The 21,092-nt window shown below is 51.0% G+C and overlaps 1 protein-coding gene across 7 annotated transcripts in view; it reads left to right on the top strand.

Annotated features, from left to right (window-relative positions):
* Positions 1 to 20,873, top strand: part of Rassf2 (Ras association (RalGDS/AF-6) domain family member 2) — a 42,214-nt gene extending 21,341 nt beyond the window's left edge. For 3 of the 7 annotated variants that reach the window (XM_013512322.1, XM_013512321.1, XM_013512325.1), the window contains 11 exons: positions 723 to 811; positions 3,341 to 3,416; positions 5,348 to 5,517; positions 7,949 to 8,037; positions 9,804 to 9,964; positions 10,740 to 10,841; positions 12,620 to 12,671; positions 13,264 to 13,385; positions 14,841 to 14,938; positions 16,049 to 17,687; positions 18,669 to 20,873. In XM_013512322.1, coding sequence (XP_013367776.1) covers positions 753 to 811; positions 3,341 to 3,416; positions 5,348 to 5,517; positions 7,949 to 8,037; positions 9,804 to 9,964; positions 10,740 to 10,841; positions 12,620 to 12,671; positions 13,264 to 13,385; positions 14,841 to 14,938; positions 16,049 to 16,118 — 999 coding nt within the window. In that variant the 5' untranslated portion in view covers positions 723 to 752 and the 3' untranslated portion in view covers positions 16,119 to 17,687; positions 18,669 to 20,873. Of the gene's footprint in view, positions 1 to 722; positions 812 to 3,340; positions 3,417 to 5,347; positions 5,518 to 7,948; positions 8,038 to 9,803; positions 9,965 to 10,739; positions 10,842 to 12,619; positions 12,672 to 13,263; positions 13,386 to 14,840; positions 14,939 to 16,048; positions 17,818 to 18,668 lie in introns of those variants that run through there. The other 4 variants (XM_013512324.1, XM_005380820.2, XM_013512323.1 and 1 more) reach the window with 4 other exon arrangements.
* Positions 20,874 to 21,092: the final 219 nt, after the last annotated feature.

Genomic DNA, 21,092 nt, shown 5'->3' with positions numbered 1-21,092 from the left:
TAAATAAAATTGAACTTATAAGTGTATAACTCACATTCTCATAATCTATTGTTATTTTCTCAAGTAATAAAATTGCCCTTCACATTGTTCCATTTTAATGGTGATCATAGATTATATGATACAGTTTATTGTACCCAGCTCTATTGTGGCTTTTTATCTACTTATTTATTTTTGTTTTTTTGAGACAAGGTCTTGCTATGTAGTCTAGACTGATCTGGAACTCACTATGTATCCCAGACTTGCTCTCAAACCGTCAGAGATCCACCTGCTTTAGCTTCTTTAGTGCTGGGATTACAGGCATGTGCCACCATGCCCAGCTCGATTCTGGCATTTTAGGTGGTTTCCCCTCCTCAGGGGATCCCAGTAGACTTGGGCTGTCCCTGTCAGACGAAGCCCTGCTCTGGGATGTGGAGCTCCTGGTCACCCCTTAGGGACTGACTTGGGTGCCAGCTTTCTCTGTGCCTGGGCATTTGTTGTTGGAGTGCCCAAGGGTTGCTACCCTTTCTATGAGTGGGTTGTCTCAGGGCTCAGCAAGCAGAGGCAGCAGCTGCCAGTGTGGCATCTCACTAGGCCTGGGTCAGCGCTGCACAGCTCAAGCTCTGGAGCTGGGGAGGGCAGAGCCATCCAGTCCTATTCCATGTCATCCTCCACCTGCCACCCAAATCCCGTGTGGCTCCCAGGGACACAACCTGACTTACATCTCTGTCTTCTTTCAATTGCAGACCTCTCCTCTGGATGAAAAGACAGGAAGAATGGATTACAGTCACCAAACTTCCCTAGTCCCATGTGGGCAAGATAAATACATTTCCAAGTAAGAGTCTTTGCCACAGCGTGTGAGCCAGTCCTGTGTGGGGACGTTGTGGAGGGTGGAAGTCACTGGCGGGGTGGGGGCCTCCTCCGTGTATCATGAATACAGAAGGGGCCAAGTCCCTGCATGCAGACCAGTGAGAGCAAGGGCAAGCCTGCAGCTGGGATATAAATGGGAGCCAAGCCACGGTGTGTGTATGTGTGTGTGTGTGTGTGTGTGTGTAAAGGGGGGGAAGACAACATTTTTAGGGGTTCAGGAGAGGAGGTGTCCTGGAGGCTTCTGGGAGGAGGAGCTGGCTGGTGGATGCTTGCTGTGATCTGAATGTTCGTGTCCCCAGGTATTCATATGTGGGATCCTAACACAGCGTGATGGTGTTAAGAGTCGAGGCTTTGGGAGGTGATTAGGTCAGGAGTGGGGCACCCCTGAGAGTGAGACTGGTGACCTTACAGAGGGGCCTGGGGGAGCTGGCTCGCCGTCTGATATTTGAGGATGCAGGGTGAAGGGCAGTACAGGAATAGCGGGCTGTCACCGGGCACCGTGGCCAGTGCGGCTTGGCCTTGGGCAGTCCGTCCTCCGGAGCTGTGGGAAGTGAGCTCCCGTGGTTTGTAAGCCTTCAGGTCCATGGTTTTCTGTCGCAGGGGGCAGAGACACTGCTCATGCCCTGTGCAGTGTTGCCCAGGCCCTGGCTGCAGCACCGTGTCCCTGGGCATCGTGGCTCTGGCTGTGATGGGCACGGGTGCACTCTGGGCAGGAAAGATGGGTTCATTGCTTTCTTTGCACTGAAGTCTTGGGTCTGACTGTCAGGGATGTGACGGAGGCTGAGCCAAAGCTGGCTTTCTTCCATGGTGAGCTTTTGGATCTATTGTTATGTCCAGCATGGGGACTGTACTTACGGGATGCTCTCCATCTGAGACGATCTGAGACGGAATTGTTTTAGACTCACTCGGTCATACACAGGCGTCTGCTGTGTGAGCCAGAACAGAACAGTTCTCTGTTCTGTTTTTCTTTTCCTCCTCCTCCTCCTCTTTGTCCCCTCCTTCTCTTTGTTCTTGTAGTACTGGGAATTGAACTGGGCCTTCACAGAGCTTCCCAGCTCTCTCTCCCTTCCTCCCTCCCTCCGTTCCTTCCTCCATTCCTTTCTTCCTTTTAGACAAAGCCAGGCTAAGTTGCCTAGACAGGACCTCAATTTGTGATCCTCCTGCCTCAGCCTCCCTGAGTGCTGAGATAACAGGCCTGTGACAGTGCACCCGGCATGACAGCCAGAACCTTCTTACTTCTTTGGTGAAGGATTTCCCCAGGGACTTTACTGCCGAGTAATTGTACGCTGTAGTTTCAGATCCGTGTAGTCCTCAGCACCAGATGACCTTCTGTTTTAGGTTATCTGGAGTCACACTTTTCCCTAATTCACTGCAGTTCGCACTCCTTTGTCTGGGTTTAACTTGTCAGGAGTTCCTTGGGATTTCCAATGGGTTTTAGCTTCTGGTGTGACCCAAAATCTCCCCACTAAATGACTGGGTAGAAGGACATCGAACTTGGTCACCTCTTGCCTGTGAGAAGGCAAAACAACATGCAGACAGCTGCACAGACTCTCCTTTCATCCCTCGAGAAGCACAGGACATGATCAACGGAAGGCACTCTTGCCCGGAGCAGAACATGGCCCGCTCCCACTTCTACTCCCAGGTCTCCAAGGGACCCACCGTCCTGAACCCTAATACCTCTTACAAACTTCATGCAAACCGCGTCTTGCAATACATTCCTTTCTCGAGTCTGGCTTCTGTCACTCAACGTGGAATACCTGAGATTCACCTATGCTGTGTGTTTTTCTTCCACGTATTCATCTCTGTATAATATTCCATTGCGTGGCTATAACTTTCTTTATTCCATCATTCTACAGTTGATAGGCACTTATACAGTTTTGTTGTTGTTGTGTTGTGATTTTATTTTTTGAGGTAGGGTCTCACTATGTGGTCCAAGCTGTCCTTGAACTGACTATGTACTCCAGGCTGGCCTTGAACTTGTAATTCTCCTGCCTCAGCCTCCCAGGTGCTGGGATGACAGGTGTGCATCACTGTGCCTGGCTTGGGAGTTCGTAACTTTTTGAACACACAGCCAGGTCATGTCAAGGAAGCCTAAATTGGTGTGGCCCAGACCTGTCCCTGCTGTCCTTGTGGAAAGTCTGGGACTGTCAAGTCCGTCTTCTCTCTCACAGTGTTGGTGGAGGGCAGGAGAAACGAGTCTGTGGGCGCCAAGGGCGCTTGTCTCTGACTCTGTGACCTGTCTTTTCCAAGGGTTAGGGTTGTTGTCAGAGATGGCAGCCTTGGCCTGTGGATGAGGCTGCCTTGGGCCTGGAGCTGCTTCTTACGCAGTCTGTTCTGGCTGATGCTTGACCTTGGCGGTGGGGAGCTGGTGGTGTGTGTGTGTGTGTGTGTGTGTGTGTGTGTGTGTGTATCTACATGCGTGTACACGCACAGGGAGAAAAGGTCACAGGGAGAAAAGGCAGCTTCTGCTGAGAATGTTGTAATTTGCCCCCAGGAACGAACTTCTCCTGCACCTGAAGACCTACAACCTGTACTACGAGGGCCAGAACTTGCAGCTGCGACACCGGGAGGTGAGGGGTCCAGAGCGAGCCTGGCAGCTCTGCGCTGTGGCATGGTGTTGGCTTTACCTCCAGGAGTTCTGGGTCTGCAGGGCCCTGTCATCCTCGGGGCCAGGTCTCTCCTTCCCCGCCATGGCAGGTGGCCTCTCACTCAGGGTCTCAGGGTCTTTGCAAGGAGGCCCAGGCCCAGGACAGCCCTGTGTGTGGGGGTCTCCAGCGGAGGTTTTCAGGAATGTACGTTGCTGTCCCTGCCTTTCCCCAGCCCCCATCCCTAAGCTATGCTTACTCATCCTGGCTCCATTTCTGTAAAGCCTGTTATCAGATAGACAAGGAGTTACAAAGACATCTGCTAGAGTAATTTATACTCAAGTGCTCTTGACTGATAAGAAGGCATGGGTAGTACCCTCTCCAGCACATTTCAGCCTATCAAGCCACGCCGATTTAATCCATAGAGGCAGATAACAGATGGTGGAATTTCAGGCAGGCCTGTGGGGGATGGGATGTGAGGCAGTGACCTTACTGCACCCCTCAACACCCCCTCCCCAGGTGAAGTGCTACTGTGGGTTAAATTCTGTCCTGCAGTCCTGCAGTATACCGTCACCAAGCCGTCCCGTCCAGTGGGAAGGCCGCATGTACAGCCTGTGCTTGCTAAAGCCTTGCTCCCTGACATCCCCAAACGTCCCCTTATCCTTTGGCCTGGGTCTGTGACTCACTCCCTCGGCAGGTGTCACTGTTACCCACAGGACCTGTCCTGAAGACATGGTCCCCACCCAGTGCCGACACCTGTGGACCCTGCCCAGAAAACGGGAGTTGGAATGGATTTTTCTGAGACAGGAGAAGAGAAACCTGACCCATTTAGACCCTGTCCTCACAGCGTTTATTAATTAGTGATTGAACTTGGGCAAGCTTGGCGGTCTTAAACAGTTTTCTTGGGGAATAGCTCACAGAATAAATCCTCATGGCGCTCCATGATTAAAGGGCTGCGTGCTTATAAGGGGGATCTGATTCTTTGGGTGGAACATAGCCGTCTCTTAGGAAGGTTTCACATTTAGCTTATTAGTCAAGGAGCTTTGAGTATGAATTTGGAATTCCTGCAGGATTTATTCACCTCTTGGAGAGTCACGATGCAGCACGTGAGGTTATTACAGGCCCTGGATGTTCTGCTGGGAAATCTGATTAACACGGCCTCTCCCAGCCCGTGACCACTCAACACCCTTTTAAGGCAACAGTCCGTGTGCCAGAGGAACCGGTGCTCTGTGGGGAACGTGGCTTTAAATCTTCGCCCAACGGTCAGGCTGCTGATTCCGTTATAGCTGAAGACACCACTTTCTGTAATGGGGGAGGGAAAAGTAGTTAATTCAGAAATTCACTTCTTGCTTCCCATAGTAAGTCATATCTCACTCATTTGAAAAGATGCATTCTGGCTTCTAAAGACAACAAAATTTTTTTTTTCATCTTTATCTATTTACATATTCATTGCTTCTCATATTGTTCCAATGATAAGAATAGGGTGAAAAATGTAGGAAAATAAAGACCACAGCCAAATCTACCTGTACTGTTGACATCTATGAATACAAAATTAAAATGGCAAAATCTGACTTTTCAAAAGGACCTCAGAGCTCCAGAGACAACAAATATTTTCATAACTTGCATTTGTGTATTTAAATTTCACATCGTTTTTGTTTTCTGGGGGGTGGTATGGGGTTCGGACCCAGGGCCTTGTGCAGGCAATGAAAGTGCACATCCCCTGGGCACATCCCCAGCCCCTGTGTGCAGCCCTGTGAGGTCAGCGTAGGATGAGGACGTCACAGCAGAGCGTGTCTTGCAGCTGGGGAGCGTGAGTCCCTTTCACACCCCGTGGATATAGTCGGGACACATGGAGGAGGCCGTCCTTGTCCCCGGCATGGGGTTGGCTCTGAGGGGGCTCTGCTGGGTTCACACAGGCTTTGCTCTGCGGGCAGGAAGAAGACGAGTTCATCGTGGAGGGGCTGCTGAACATCTCCTGGGGGCTGCGGCGGCCCATCCGCCTGCAGATGCAGGACCACAACGAGCGCATCCGGCCGCCTCCCTCCTCCTCCTCCTGGCACTCGGGCTGCAACCTGGGGGCGCAGGGGTGAGTTAGGCAAGAGGGGCCTGGGAGGTGACGGAGGGCTGGGGCTCTGTGTGCTTCAGCAGGTAGATGCTACTGCGCAGCCGGCCTCGCCCCTGCTCCTACCACCTCTGCTGCTCCTTGCTTCAGCTCGGGAGTGGGTGAGGGGCCCATGTGCGTCATCATATCTGAGGGAGGCAGGGGAAGCAGGAGGTGCTCCCCAGAGGAGACTCGCCGAGCCTGTGTGACAGTGTCCAACCTCACGGAGGATTCCGGGGCCTCTCCCGCCTCCTCCCCACGGGAACCCTCCTCGCCAAGTGGCCCTGCTCTAGACAGTCAGTGCTTGGTTCTTCTGACCAAAGCCTTCCCAGTTTGGGGGAGGCCTTTTCTTTTAAAATTTTATATTAGTGTATATTTGTGACACGTAATAAATACATTCGCCACGTGGAGTTGGCATATACGTGTATATTTCGCATCTTGGTCCATTTTACTCCCCTCCCCTCCTCCCTGTCCCCGGGTCCAGAGCCCTTCCCTCCTCCACAAAGTCTGTGATTCCTATCATCTAGCTTTGATTTTGCTCTTTCACTTATTTAGACTTGGGGTTCCATGCCTGGTTTTCCACACCCGCCATGGCCAAGAGAGTAGGGAAAGTGTCTCTCCCAGCTCACCCTGACTAGCGTTCTGGGCTGTCAGCTTTGAGGATCGTGACTGGCCCTGTTCCTCCTGAAACTTGCTGATGTTGGTGGCCTTCAGGCCAGAGCCCGGGTGGGGTGTGCCGGCCTCTCAGCCAAAACCACAGCGATAGTCTTTTCTAGTTAAACGAGAATCAAGTCCTCTCTGTGGGCCACGTGGAATGTTTTGTTAAACCCCACGGCCACTTCTCTCTTTCTGTGCAATTGAGGGATACTACTGTGTGGCCAAAGCCTGGGGCTGATCTGGTTTCTTTCCCAGAGAATTTAAGCAGGAGAGTTGGGGCCACCCCAGCGGGTGCTAGGATGTCTGATCCAAGTTCTTTGGTTTCATCTAACTTTTCTGGTTTCACATCGCTTTGCTTTCAGCACTTCGGCTGGATTTGATTTGATTTCCAGTGGGCCAAACCCTGTCCACTGCCTGAGCCCGATCCCGTTCTGTAACATTCCGTTCCCTGCGTGAGACGATAGGGCTGGGCTGCTGAAGGGTCCTTCGAGAATCAAGTCCTGGTATTTTTCTTCTCTCTGCCCTGTGGTATCAGGCAGGTCTTGGTTGGCCTTTGGAACCTACAAATGCCTTGAGAGTTTCCAAGAGTGTGGCGCAGATGCCAAGTGACATAGAGTGAGTGCCTGGATGCTGTATTAAGAAAGATGCTGAGGCCAGTTTCTGCTTCAGTGAGAAAGGCTTTGGATCAGGAAGTGGGGAGTGGTGGCTGTAGGTGCCAGTGATTCATCAATCTTTGGGAGGCTGTGGCTACGAGTTATATTTAGGGGCTCAGAAGGCTACGAGTTATGTTACAAGAGAAACTCAGATTTTTTTAAGAGAGGGTCTTGTTATGTAATTCAGGCTGGGCTTGAACTTGTGGAGATCCTCATGCCTCAGTCTCCTGAGTGCTGCAATTACAGGCGTGGGCCTCCACATCCGGTAGACTTTTCAGTTACAGTTGTCTTCTCTTCATACCATCATCCTTGGAACATAAAACCTGTCTCTGCTGGGTCCTAAGGAGCCCACCCTCTTCACCATGGGAAGTTATGAGTGGTCAGTGAGGATTCTTCTGTGGACTTGGGGTGTGTTTCCCCAAGCTGCTTCCGTTGTCTCTTTGGGCTTTGAGGCTCCAGTTGGGGTCAGCTGTGCAGCACTGCTCTGAGAGCTGCTGTGCACGGTTATCCGTGAATCTCTAAAATTCACATGGCTCAAGACTTGCCAGTTATCACGGCTGCCTGCGGTGGCCCTTTCTGCAGTGTGGCTGGGGACTCCCTCCTTGTCACCCTGAGAAAGCGGACATCAGTGTTCCTTCCGGAACTGCCTGACCCTTGTAGCAGCAGCCTACTCCTTTCACTCCTTTCAGATGCCAGAGCAGTTTCTGAGTTGTCCCCCCAGCAGAAACAACTCTGAACTGGAATCCTGTCCTAAGAAACAGAAGGCTGTTATTAGGATTTTTCAAACGAGCCCTAGAACTCACAGGTGCTTAGGAGCTCAGTGCGGGCAACACACGGGTTTTGTTCTGGGGCTTCTTCTTCTCTCCGGCTGAATGAATTGGGCTCTTGTGTTGCTGCAGATGCTGGGGAAGAACATCTTCTTTCTCTCGAACTCCCCCTCCCTGCCCAGCGCTGGGCTGGGAACGGGGCCAGCGCATCACCTGATGTGTGCGGTACCCAGCTGGCCCAGGCAGGGCACTCTACTTAAAGGTGGGGTGGTAAGGAGCGCAGGGCCTCCACCTGCAGGGAGCTAAAGCCGTCTCCCTTTTGTTTTTTTCCTGTCCTAGCACCATCCTGAAGCCCCTCACCATGCCTGCCATTCAGATCTCAGAGGCCGACGCCCCTCCAGAGGGCGACCAGACGCCCAGCTCCACAGGTATGCACTCCAGGGAGGAGGGGGCTGCAGTTGGGGTCAGCTGTGCTCCACTGCTCTGATAGCTGCTGTGCATGGTTATCCATGAATCTGTAAACTTCACATGGCTCAAGACTCAAAAAAAGTATTAAAAGGAAAGAAATAAAAATATCCCGTCTCGTCCACCCCCAGAACTTCCCTCCCTCCCAACAGTGCCCTGAGCTTGTCCTCCCAAAGGGTTTCTTCTTCCCCATTTTATACAAGAGAGAGCATTTTGCACGGTGCTCTTTTTATTGCTATTTAGCTTGGGAGTGTTCTGTACAAATGCATAAAGAACTTCTCCCTCCATTGTAGCTCCTCAGTGCTCCATTGTATGGAAAATGATCATTTATTCAGCTGCTCTTTTGATAGACATTTAGGTCACGGTCAGTCTTTACTGTGACAACCCAGGTTGCAGTCAGTGGCCTGGTATGTGTGTCAGTTCATACATTTGTTCAAGAGGCACTCCTGGATCTGCGGCTGTGTGCATTTGTGATTTTGACAGATATCATCAATGTGCAAATCTCTCTATAAAGCATGAATAGATCTCATTAAAAATGGATCAACTTACTTGTATTTCACAATTCACTTAATGTCAGTGTTTTAGATTTACAGATAGAAATATGTCATGGGCCTCCTATGTGTTTATATTCATGTGCTCTATTAATCATTTTCCAAGTTTTTTATTTTGGTAAGTACATATAAATGTTCAGTGTTCACCATTTTGAAGTATTCAGTTCAGTGGTACTAAATACATTCATAATGTTGTGCAATCTCACTGTTTTGTGTCTCAGAACTCTTCATCTTATATGCAACTTTATTTAGTATTTAATGTGTGTGTGTGTGTGTGTGAGACCCAGGGCTTCACACACACTACACAACCCTCTACCACCTCTTCTAGGGCATAAAACGGAGACTCAGGAGGGAATGGCTCAGCAGGACAGTGCTTGCCTAGCACGTGAGAGGCCTGAGTCAGTTCCCTAGCACTGCAAAAATTTAAAAGACAATAAAAATCCCTGGAACTCAGTACCCATTAAACAACCACTCCCCCTTCCTTGTCCACTCCAGCCCTTGGCAGTCGCCGCTCTGTTTTGTGTCTCTGTGACGGGCACTGGTCTGAGAGGAATCATACCGTGCTTGTCAGTGTGTGACCGGCTCATGTCACGCACGTGCCCTCCTCCAGGCTCACACGTGTCACTGCACGAGCTGGGACTGGTGTGCGAGATCTCACAGACCCACGTCTCATGCTCACTCCATGCCAAGCACCGCTCTAACAGCTGTGTGTGTAGTCAGTCACACATTCAGACCCTCACTGTAGTTCCACAGCGTGGGTGCTGTCATTACCCCACTTTGTAGGAAACAGACACAGAGGCTAGTGACATATATAGCAGTTGGGGGTCTGGCCCTGAGGCCTGTGCTCTGCACCTTTTACTGTATTATTTCTAAATTATGTGTATCATGTTGCTTCTCCACCTGGACATGGTAGTTCATGCCTATAATTCAAGAGACTGAGGCAGGAGGATCACAAGCTTGAAGTTAGCCTGAGCAATTTAGCCAGACTGTCTCCAGATAAAAATAAGAAGGACTGGGGCTGCAGCTCAGTGTGAGGCCCTGGGTTTGATCCACAGCCTCACAAAACGCAACATAAGGCATATTTTTGGGGACAGTGGGTGCTGTATCATTAGCCATCACGGGAACATGATGAGTCCTGACTTCAAGCACAGAGAGCTCCTTTATCCCTCTGCTCTCAGACTCCAGAGGCCTGAAGCCGGTGCAAGAAGACACCCCACAGCTGATGCGCACGCGCAGTGATGTTGGGGTGCGTCGCCGTGGTAACGTGAGAACGCCCAGTGACCAGCGGCGAATCCGACGCCACCGCTTCTCCATCAACGGCCATTTCTACAACCACAAGGTAGAACGGAGGGCTGGGGATTTAGCTCAGCGGCCCAGGGCCTGCCCAGCAAGCGCAAGGTCGTGAGTTCGATCCCCGTCCCCGATACCGGAAAAAAAACCCAAAAAACCAAACCAAAACAAGGTAGAATGGGCGTCAGAAAGTGAAAGGCAGAGGACACCCTTGGGGCCACACCCCTTCCTGAGTTCCTGTCACCTAAGGGCTCCCATCCCTGCCGCTGGTCCCTCTGCACACCGGAAAGCCAGGTTTCTGCCCCTCGGTGTTTGCATAGTTGGTGGGGTGCGTGCTCTGCTGGCTTAGTAAAAGGTGGGGAGCCCAGGTCAAGGGAGGCGCTAGGGTGATGCTGAACTCAGTGTGGTTGTGCGAAGCCTTGAGGGCGCCATGAACACACTCAGGAACATCAGCCCGGGCTGCCCTCCACCTGCTCCCACTTCGCCCTGGGCAGGGGCTGCCCTGAAGCCCAGATGGGCCCGCCCCTGCCGCCCTCCCCACCCTAGCTGGTCGGGTAGTCCAGCCCCAGAAGGGGTGGGGGCCTCCAGTGCCGAGGGCTGGGGCCCGAGCTCCCTGGGCATTTTCCTTGGAGAGGGTTGGATTATCTCCTCAGACCCCTGCTCCCCACCCTGCCCTTTGGGGAGCGTGAACTGCATTAGACCAGCCCCAAGGGCTGTCTACACCAACACCTGCTGCACACCGTGAGCACCACTGCCGCCTTGGCCCCTACCCACCCGGCCTTGGTGCTCCGTGTGTACCCTCAGCCCAAATCCTCCGTCCACAGACATCAGTGTTCACACCTGCCTATGGCTCAGTCACCAACGTCCGCATCAACAGCACCATGACCACCCCGCAGGTCCTGAAGCTGCTGCTCAACAAATTTAAGGCACGTTCCCTTTTCTGGCCCTGTGCCCTGGGGGGCCTGGGGGCCCTGGGAGGGGTGGAGTGGTTGGCTATGGAGAGTGGTTTGGGGGTGCCTGGCAGAGAATTAGTCAAGGCATCAGCATTGATGCCTTTCACAGTCAAGGCATCAGCATTACCCAGAAGTGTGTTAGAAAAGCAGATTCTGCCTCATGTTCTGGTGCACACCTGTAATCCCAATACTTAGGAGGCTGAAGCAGGAAGATTGCCGTGAGTTCAAGGCCAGCCCAGGCTACATAGTGAGTTCAAGGCCAGTCTGAAATCACATAGTGAGAACCTGTCTAGAAAGGAAGAAAGAATGAAAAAAGGAAAGAATGAAGGAAAGAAAGAAAGAAAGAAAGAAAGAAAGAAAGAAAGAAAGAAAGAAAGAAAAAGAAAGTCAAGGCAGATTCTTAGGCCCCATTCTGGACCTCCTAAGTTAGAAACTCCCAGCAAGGCCAAGAAACCTGTTCCAGGGGCCTGCAGGGGCCGGACTGCCTACCAAAGTTTGAGGAGCTGTGATTCTTTGAGAAGGGTAGTTTGAGAAGAAACAACCCTGGAGCCTAACCTCTGCTTTGGGGTTTTTAGTTCATGAATTAACTTCCAGGACACAGCTGGGGACCCTGCTTTGAAAAATAATACTTACAGGGGGCTGGGGATTTAACTCAGTGGCCTGGCAAGTGCAAGGTCATGAGTTCAATTCCCGGTACTGGAGAAAAACCAAAAAAAGGAAAAAAGTTTAGGGGCTGGGGATTTAGCTAAGTGGCACGGTGCCTGCCCAGCAAGTGCAAGGTCGTGAGTTCAATCCCCGGTATAGGAAAAAAAACAAAAACAAAAACAAAAAAAAGAAAAAAGAAAAAAGAAAAACAATGCTTACATGTGCAGGTTATTCAGCTCTTGGAAGGCTTGCCATGAGTTTGAGGCCGGCCTGAACGACCCTGTCTCAATGGTAAGACCCTGTCTCAAACAAACAAACAAACATGTGATAATTACAATGATGAGTGCATTTAAGGTCCTATTACTCTGTTTTTCCACAATTCCTTTTCATTCTGAGACCAAGTACTTACATTGGTTTATTTGAGATCTGGGTCTTACTGTCACCCAGGTTGATCTCACACTCCTGGGCTCAAGTCCTCTTGCCTCAGCTTCCCAAGTAGCTGGAACCACAGGCGTGTGCCGTGATACCCAGGTAGTACTGTTTTTAATCGGAGCCACGGTGTCCAGGAATAGAAGGCTCTGGGTTTGAATCCCTGTCCCTCCTGTTAGCTGGCTGAGTGGGCAGGTGATTCAAGGTCCCTGTGCTTCTGCCTTCTTATGCATAAAAGGAGGACAGTGAGCATGTGTCCAGGGTGTGATGGGAGTGAAACCACATGAATCGAGTGCAATGTCATGTTACAGTAAATCTGAAATCTGAAATGCTCCAGCATCTGACATATTTTGAGTACTAACGTGACACTCAAAAAGTTTCAGATGTTGGAGCATTTCGAATTTTAGATTTTTGAATTAAGGACACTCAACCAATAAAGTCTGGAAAACTCCAGAATCTGAAATACTTTTAGTCCTGAACATGTGAGAGGAATATATTCAACATGTACCACTGTTATGTGTGTAGAGTTATCCGCCACACCCCCTCATCCTTTCCAAGAGCTGTACACAGAAAGCCCCTCTCTCCAGGGCCTAAGAGGGCCTCGCAGTGTTGAGGCAGAGGGAATAGCCCAAGCAGGGGATTTAAATGCAAGCTTTCCACTGTTGCTTCTGATTCAGATTGAGAATTCGGCGGAGGAGTTTGCTTTGTACGTGGTCCACACCAGTGGTGGTAAGTCTGCGGAACACAGTACACTTTAAAGCTGTTAATTAACTCAAAATAGCAACTCATTCAGTTGTGTGGGCTTTGGAAACTTCCAAATGTTGTGTGCTTCCAAGGTTGGTGGTGGGCTTGTTGGGTAGGTCCTGGGGGGAATGATGTATGGGGGCCATAAACAAACCCTAAAACCAACCACCTATTTATTTATTTATTTTTTGTTTTGTTTTTTCTCCGGTACCGGGAACCGAACTCACGACCTTGTGCTTGCCAGGCAGGCGCTTTGCCGCTGAGCTAAATCCCCAGCCCCCCAACCGCCTATTTAAAAAGGGACTGGGTGTTTTTGAGAGACATCTAAATGTAGTTTCTCCAAAGAGTCATCTTCTTAAATGTTTGAGGCACAGTAGCATCATCCCAGGCAGAGCCAGGGGAAGAGGTTGCTCATAGCTGCACCTGTTGAATATTCCTTTACACATCAATCTCCTGCCTTGTGCGGCTGCATCCCTTAAGGTGCCCAGCCAGTTGGGGACCCCTGAGTGGACACTTCCTGAGGTGATAGAGGCCTCAGGCCAAACTCAGGGGAGCTCCTGGCTGTGTGTGCTTCCAGAGAAACAGAAGCTGAAGCCTACCGATTACCCGCTGATAGCACGCATCCTGCGGGGCCCCTGCGAGCAGGTCTCCAAGGTGTTCCTCATGGAGAAGGACCAGGTGGAGGAGGTCACCTATGATGTGAGTGCCCTCCTGGGGCCGTCTGACCTCAGGAGGATGGGGATGTGGCTGGGGAACAGCGGGACATTTTGGCCAAGGAACACGTCCCCTTTTGATGACGTTCTTCAATACCAGCTTTTCTGGAAGCCAGTGTACCCTGTGGGAATTGTGGGAGGAATGCTGAGACAGAAAGGGATTTCCACAGGAAAAATAAATTTCTTGACCCTTGCCAGGATACTGTAACCAATTAGAGAAATTTTATAAACACTCTTTTAATAGCATCAAAAAATTAGTAGTAGCTGGGCATGGTGGTACATGCTTATAATCCCAGCACTCTGGGAGACCGAGGCAGGAAGACTGCAAGATTAAACCCAGCCAGGGCAACTTAGTGACTTGACAAGATCCTCTTTAAAAATTAAAAATAGAAAAAGGTTTGGGGATGTAGCACATTGTGAAGTTTAATTTCTGGTATGAGAAGAAAAAGAAAGAGATCAGCAGTGATTGTACCTCATCTTAAGTGTGAGTCAGCTTTTGCAGCAGTAACAAACAATCCCCATCTCAATAGCTTACAACAGCATTTGCTTTTGATCCTGATCATGCTGGCTGGGAGCAGCCTCTCTGCTCTGGGGTGTGGGTTGAGGGCAGGACTGCACTGTGTGTCACATTCAGAGGTCCAGGAGGGAGGGGCAGTGGCCATGAAGGGTTTGCTCCTCGAAGCAGCTGGGCCAAAGTATGAAAACACATGGCTAAACCTCCATCACCCCAATTAAGCAACAGTCATGACTGCACACATCCCACTGGCCAGAGCAAGCCGCACAGCCAGGTTCAGCATTAACAAGGTTGGGCAGTGGGCTGGTCCCATGGAGGAAATTGTGGAGCAGCTGGGGGATCTGGTGGGTGAGGGGAAGCCCTTGCTGAAGTGTAACTTCCCTGGAACCACTCCACCTCCCAGGCAAGGACCCCTTTGGATCCCTGTCTGAGGAGGCTAGAGCTATAGACCACCATCTGAGCCGCCATTCCTTAGGTTCCTTTGGGAAAGAACAAAAAACTCACATGTTGGGAGTTCAGTTCTTTCTCTACATCATTGTTTCAGTAGAAAGTGCTTTTCCATCATTAAAATCATGGGTTGGATGCATGAGATGAAAAATGAGAAGTCACGTCTCACTATGTACTTCAGGCTTTCCTTGAACTCACTCTGTAGCCCAAGTTGGGTTCAAACTAGTGGTGATCCTCCTGCCTCAGCCTCCCAAGTGCTGGGATTACAGATGTGGGCCACCATGCCCACATCTTCATTGTAGTCTTTGTGCCACCTTGAGAAGGATGAGGCAGGATGAGGCATGGCCCTTGCCTTAGAGGGCGACCTGGGCTAGGAGAAAAGTAGGTTTCTCAAGGTTCCCTCTGTGTCTTTCGTCTTGCGGGAGACCAAGGGCAAAAGGAACGGGCCGCCTCACAGCCAGGTCACTTCCTCCTCTGCAGGTGGCCCAGTACATCAAGTTTGAGGTTCCGGTCCTGAAAAGTTTCATCCAGAAGCTCCAAGAGGAGGAGGACCGGGAGGTGAAGAAGCTGGTGCGGAAGTAAGTGAAGCTCTGGGTGCTGCTGGCTTCTCCGGGCCTGGGGAGAAGTTCCTTTTATGAAGAAACTTTCTAGAAGTTTCTTCATAAAGAAGAAAGGCTTTGGCTTAGAATCTCTGAAGTCTAGGTTCCGGAAGCGGGGGTGGTGACTTTCTCGGGGGTCTCCTTGGGGGACAGTGCTGCCACCTGTGCCTGAGTGAGGCACCTCTTCCCTTTTAACGTTGCTCTCCCGGGGATGTCCTTTGGGTCGGAAGCAATAGTAAAGCTTCTCTCAGGGTTTTACGGCTCCTGTTTGGTTACACAGCAGACTGCCTTGCGTGCATTACAGAACAGTTGGTTGATTTTTGCCCCCGGAGAATAAGGCTGTATTTACTGTTCTCCGTAACAATAATTAGCATGATAGCAGCTGACACTTACTAAACACTTCCTGTGTCCTGAACTTTGAACCTAGCTTTTGCCGCACAGTGCAAAGCCAGACATTAAGGCCGTGTCTCCGAGGTATGCCCTGCACAATAATGTCCAATCCACTGTCAGTGGTGTCACTTTCAGGGGAAACCCATTTCCCTTTCACCTTAAGGGCCCTTTGTCTGTTGCCAGGGCCTCTAGTGCAAAGTGCAGGGTGCAGGTTGAACCTCCTGAGTTGGTCTTCTTGGTAGCCCCCCCAAGGGACAAATGCTGGCAGTTTCGGTGCCCTGGCCTAGCTGAAAGTTCATGAGCTGCCGAGCATGTATAAGTACTGTGTGTAGTGCTTCGGGCATCGCTGGCACTCAACTAACGGAACCCTTATCATCGCTTCTCTTCTTTCCCATTGTCCTTGTTTTTCCAAACTTCCTGGCCATAGTAAAATAATTTGGATTTGGATTTGGTCTCTTTATTCCCTCTTGTCCTGGCATGGAAGTGAACACAGCAATGCAGTGGCTACTGAGTGGGCCAGCAAAGGCAGCAGAGGGAGAGGCCCACGGCCACCCAGTGCCACCTGGTGTTAGCTGGCGCCCCCTGGTGTTAGCTGGCGCCCCCTGGTGTTAGCTGGCGCCCCCTGGGCGGGGTTGGCGGGTTATCCGGGATGGGTCTGTTGCTAGCTGCCCTCTGCCACAGACTATCTCTTGTCCTCAGGTACACTGTGCTCCGGCTAATGATTCGGCAAAGGCTGGAGGAGATAGCTGAGACGCCAGCAACCATCTGAGCCACAGGAATGGGGGATCCCGGGGCCCCAGGGGCCACCACTGACCCAGGAAGACCCACAGGAAGCCAGGCGCTCCCCTCCCATGGCAATGCTTATGTGTCAACCGCAAGCCATCCTTTGCTCCCAGGAACAGGATGTGAAGCCAGTGGACCAGTCCCTATACCTGGACCCCTGCTCTCCTCTCTTTCACTTGCAAGGACTTTTGATTTTAATTGTAAGGAAGACCGGATGTGTGTCTGAACATGCGCGTGCGTGTGCACAGGAGCCGCGCCTGTGCCTGCCTGGTCTTCCCACCCGAGTTCACTCCAGCAGCCAGCTCAGCCCTCGAGGCTGGCAGATGTGTGCCTGGGGCGGGAAAGTCCGAGGACGGTAAAGGAGATTTCTTCTCTTAAGAGGCAGCGGCAGCCACGTGAATCTGCCCAAGTTTAGAGCAGGGAGAGTGTGCTGCGAGCTCGCTGCTGGGGGTATCTGTGTTGGTAGAGATGCCCTGTATGCCTGGAAAGATCAGTGAATGCGAGATCCTCGGAAATTAAATGATAACAGCCTTGTAGCCTTGCCTGAAGGAGAGAAACAGACCCCCCTGGGTTAATGCAATGAGTCCACAATGTTTACACTGGAAACTCTGCTTGCTTTAAATAACAAAGATGGATGTGCTGGTCCACATGGTTGCTGGAGATGGATGGATTCTGCTTTGTTTTGCCGCCAGGAGAGGGAGAGCGAACCCTCACTGCGCCTTCTTAGGCTGGAGGAAAGTTCCACGAAGCAGAGGCCCTGCCGGGCGCTTGTGAGGCCTGGCTTGTTCCAGGAAGGTGGCCAGGAAGTTGCCAAGCCCCCTCCTTTGGGCTGACGGGAAGGACAGCCCAGGCCGGCTTCACGTTGGCAAGTCTTCCTGTGCCTGGAGCCAGGCCGCGTGGTTGCGCTTTCTTCTCTCCAGCCGCTGATTCTTGCAAGCTCCCCCACCCTGTGCGTGAACGCAGGCCCAAGCAGGAGCACTCGTCCTGCTGAGGATCGAGTGTGGGGCTCAGGCAGCTCTGTGGACTGCCCGGTGGGAGTAGCCCAAGGATGGAGCTTGCCCTGCTTCTGTGAGCTGATCTTCAGAGCAGCCTCATCCAGGCTCCAGGATGGGGATGTCTGTCCCCTGGCTCCTGTGTGGCTGTGCCTTCTGAGGGACGACAGAGGCCTGGAGCTGGGTGCCAGGCTGTGGAGATAACTGAGCAAGACCAGGAACTCCTAACAGCTCCAAGTCTAGCTGGGGAGGAGAGCTGCACATCTGTCCACCTGCTCCCAGGGGTGGCCTGGAGGCCTGGCCAGTTGGGAAAGCAGAACCACCTGCCAGGGCCTTCCAAGGACGCTGGGCCTCTGCGATAGAGCCACTCCCGCACCACCAGCCTTCTCCCCAGTGTCTACAACAGCTGCACAGCTGTGTCTCACTGTAGCTTTTTGCAAGATGGGCTGCTGCCCCTGGGCCTGCTGCCGGAATCGCCCAGTGAGCCCGCTTCCTCCATGGGGACAACAGGACCAGCTCCACAGGGCTTCTGTCAGTCCTGCACCTCAGCGGGCATCTGCCAGGTGCAGAGAGTGGGGGTTGGGGCGGGGCTCCCATGGTCACAGATGTAAAAGAGCAGTTTCGGGAATGCACACGCACCCCCTCCCTGAGGTTTGCCTGGAGGATTTCTGTGCTAGCTGTTTTTGTCATGAACGTCCAAAGTCTTGGTTGCCTCAGTAGTTCTCCTTTGGGGGCAGAGGGGAAGAATTTTCACAAAGCAAATTATTAACCACTAACTTACAGAGAGCTACTTCTGGTTTTAGAAATTCTCTGTGAATTATTCTATCAATTTAACAGCGTTCAGTACGAAAAGTGTTGTAAAATGCTCAGTTCGCCAGATCTCTGAGAATGTTATACCAAGGTAGCCTTGACTTTCTAAAGTGGGGTTCAGGGTAGCAGGGGAGGGGAGTGTGTTTTACACTATATTTTCACTAGCGAGGGCCACCATTTTCCATTTTGGCCCATGCTATGGAGACCATTTCTCATGCTGTAATAATCGGATGAAGGCATTTGGCTGGATGTGGTGGTGCATGCTTGTGTTTGGGAGGCTGAGGCAGGAGGATCTAAGCTGACTTCAAGACCAGCCTGGATTACATATCAAAACCTTGTCTCAAAGAAATGAAACAGAATTTTGGAAGCTTGGCTGGGGGTTATAGCTCAGTGGTAGGGCACATGCTTAGCACGCATAAAGCCTTGGCTTCAATCCTCAGCATCAAGACAAACAAAAACCGGATTTGGGAAACTTTCTCTGGAAGAGCAGCAGCTGAAATAGAGACTTGGCCATGGCGGCGTGGCCCAGATTTTCCCACTGGTATCACATGGCCTCTCAGCTTTGGACCCCTGGACTGATTTCCGTGGGTTGTGTAACTGTGGGCAGTGAGCCTGAAATGATGTGGACATCAAAGGCCAATGTACAGGGTTCCTCTTGTCTCGTGAAAAGCAGTTAGCTGCATCTGGCTTCCCCGGCCCCCACTCCCACCCTGCTTTTTTTCTTTTTTGTGCAGAGGTTTATGTGACATGGTGTCAAATGAAGGAAAACCCTGAGCCAGCGGCTGGCGAGGTGGAATGAAGCGTGAGGCCCCATTCTTGGTGATCACAGGAGTCGGAATGTGGAGACTTACGTGGGGGCAGGACCTGGCCCTGGGGAAGGAACCGAGACGCACAAATGAGATAAGCTCGCGCGCGCCCCAGTCTCTAGATTGGGTGGACTTTGACTTCGCTCTTCTGTAGTTTTTCTTTTCTTTTCTTTTTTGGTGCTGGGATCGAACCCGGGGCTTCATGCATGCTAAGCACAGCGGCGCCATGAGCTACCTCCCTGCACAAGAGCTCACATTGGTGACTCAGCCACCGCAGGCAACCCCAGCCTCCGGGAATGGATGAATCCACACAGCAACGCAGAGTTCTCAAGGCCCGGTCACCTCCAGAGGCACCCCCTCTACGAGCCTGCGCTGGCACTGAGTTTCTCACACATGGATCTGGGGACACAGTCAAATCAAACAGAGTGAAATGACGCGTCCTCCTGGCGTCCTGGCAGAGAAAGCAGGGGCTGCGGCACAGGAGGCCGGGTTCACCCGCCTGACTCCTAAATCCCAGGGACTCATCCATGCGGAGCCTTCCTTTAGGACTGGGTCTCCTCACCAGCAGAAAAGCAGAGCTGCCCCACAGGGGACAGGGGACCCGGGCTGGGCTGGAGGGAACCCCCAGGGTCCCCAGAGGTAAGGTTTTCAGAGTCAGGACCAAGTACCCTGCTAAGTAGGACAGTTAATCCTGACTTGGTCAGCCCGGTACCCAGATACTTAGTTCAAACACTGGTCTAGATGCTACGTTTAGATGAGATTAATGTTTAAATCAGATGTGACTAGGCGCCCTCCATAAGGTGAGTGGCCTCATTCATTCCACTGAAGTCCCTAAGAGAAGAGACTGCAGGACCTTGAGGCACAAAGAGCTCTGCTTCCAGCCTGCCTTTGGGCTTGAATTGCATCCTTGATCAAGTGAGCCAATCATTAAAACAAATTCTCTCCATCTACATATAATTGTCAGACCTCCATAGCTACAGGTTCTGTATCATTGAATTCAACCAACTGTGCATCAAAAATAGTAAAAACAAGAGCAAAAGCAGGGCTTGGTAATGCACACCTGTACTTCCACACCCTGGGAGGCTGAGGCAGGAGGACTGCAATTATGAGCCCAGCCTGGGCAACTTAGTGATTTAGTGAAACTCTGTCTCAAGATAAATGGAGCTGGGTACTATGGGTGCCTATCTGCAATCCTAGCACTCAGGAGCTGAGGCAGGAGGATCATTGTAAGTTTGAGGCCAATCTGGGCTACATGTGAATTCAGGGTCAACCTGAACTACAGAGTTCAGACCCTGTCTCAAAAGAAAGTTTAAAACAAAGATTTCTAGAAAGTTCCATAAAGCAAAACTTGAATTAGTTGTGTGCCCAGCACGCTACACACATACCCCCTCCTGTGAGGCCACAATCTTCGTCTCTCCAGACCTCGTCTGTGTAGTTGGATCGATAATTGCACACAAAAATGTGTATACTTTTTCTTGTCCTCGTTCCCTAAACAATACTGTATGGTAACTATTTCCCTAACATTTACATAGTATTAGATATTCTAAATCACCCAGGAGTGATTTAAATTTGCAGGAGGATGGGTGCATGAGAGAAAAAAAGAAACGTTGGATAAGTTGGTTCCTTTCTACTGTTATTCTGAGTTCCTGTAGTTGGAGACTTTAGTCAGAAGATGATGGCCTTTCAGCTGGCAGGTTAACTAAACTGGGAGACAGGATGAGCAGACGGGCGACCCCTCCGAGGCAGTGACACGTGTGTGCTGCATGTCAGGGGTGGAGGGGACACAGACAAAATGGTTTGCTTGGGCCTCACCAAGCCCCCGAATCAAGCAGTGAGCCTTGTAGCAGTTTAGATTGCCCCATTTCACCCAGTAAGTGCCAGTAGCCTTCTGCAAAGGTCGCTGACAGTTGTCTTGCTTTTATGGAAGTAGCTTTTATGAAATAATTTGGTTTTGTCTATTTTAGGTAATGAAGTTATGACAGTGGAGTTGTAACAAAACTGTACTGTGAAGAACATGTTACCACAGGGCTTACATACCAGCAAACTCTACAGAAAATTGAATTTGGGTAAAACTGCTGTTTTCACTGTAAAACCAAGCAAAATAATAAAAAAAACCCAACCCACGTGATTTCAGTTAAGCATATGTGTTACCTAAGTTAACTCTATCCGAGTAACAGATTACTAGTATGTACTTTATAAGTTAACTTTAGAAGTTTTAAAACTGTGGGGCCACAGGCAGGCACCACGGGTCCTGGTTAGCTTGGCACTTTTCCAGGTTACATCTGCTGTTCTGGTAGAGCAGTTGACAGCGCGCCCTTTGACCCTGAAAATCTCCCTGTGTGGATGATGAAT

Source organism: Chinchilla lanigera, unplaced genomic scaffold (assembly GCF_000276665.1).
Source record: "Chinchilla lanigera isolate Chin_1 unplaced genomic scaffold, ChiLan1.0 scaffold00014, whole genome shotgun sequence".
In the NCBI taxonomy this organism is placed as follows: domain Eukaryota; kingdom Metazoa; phylum Chordata; class Mammalia; order Rodentia; family Chinchillidae; genus Chinchilla; species Chinchilla lanigera.
Note: the sequence above shows the minus strand (reverse complement) of the source record. Positions and strands in the feature narration are given on the sequence as shown.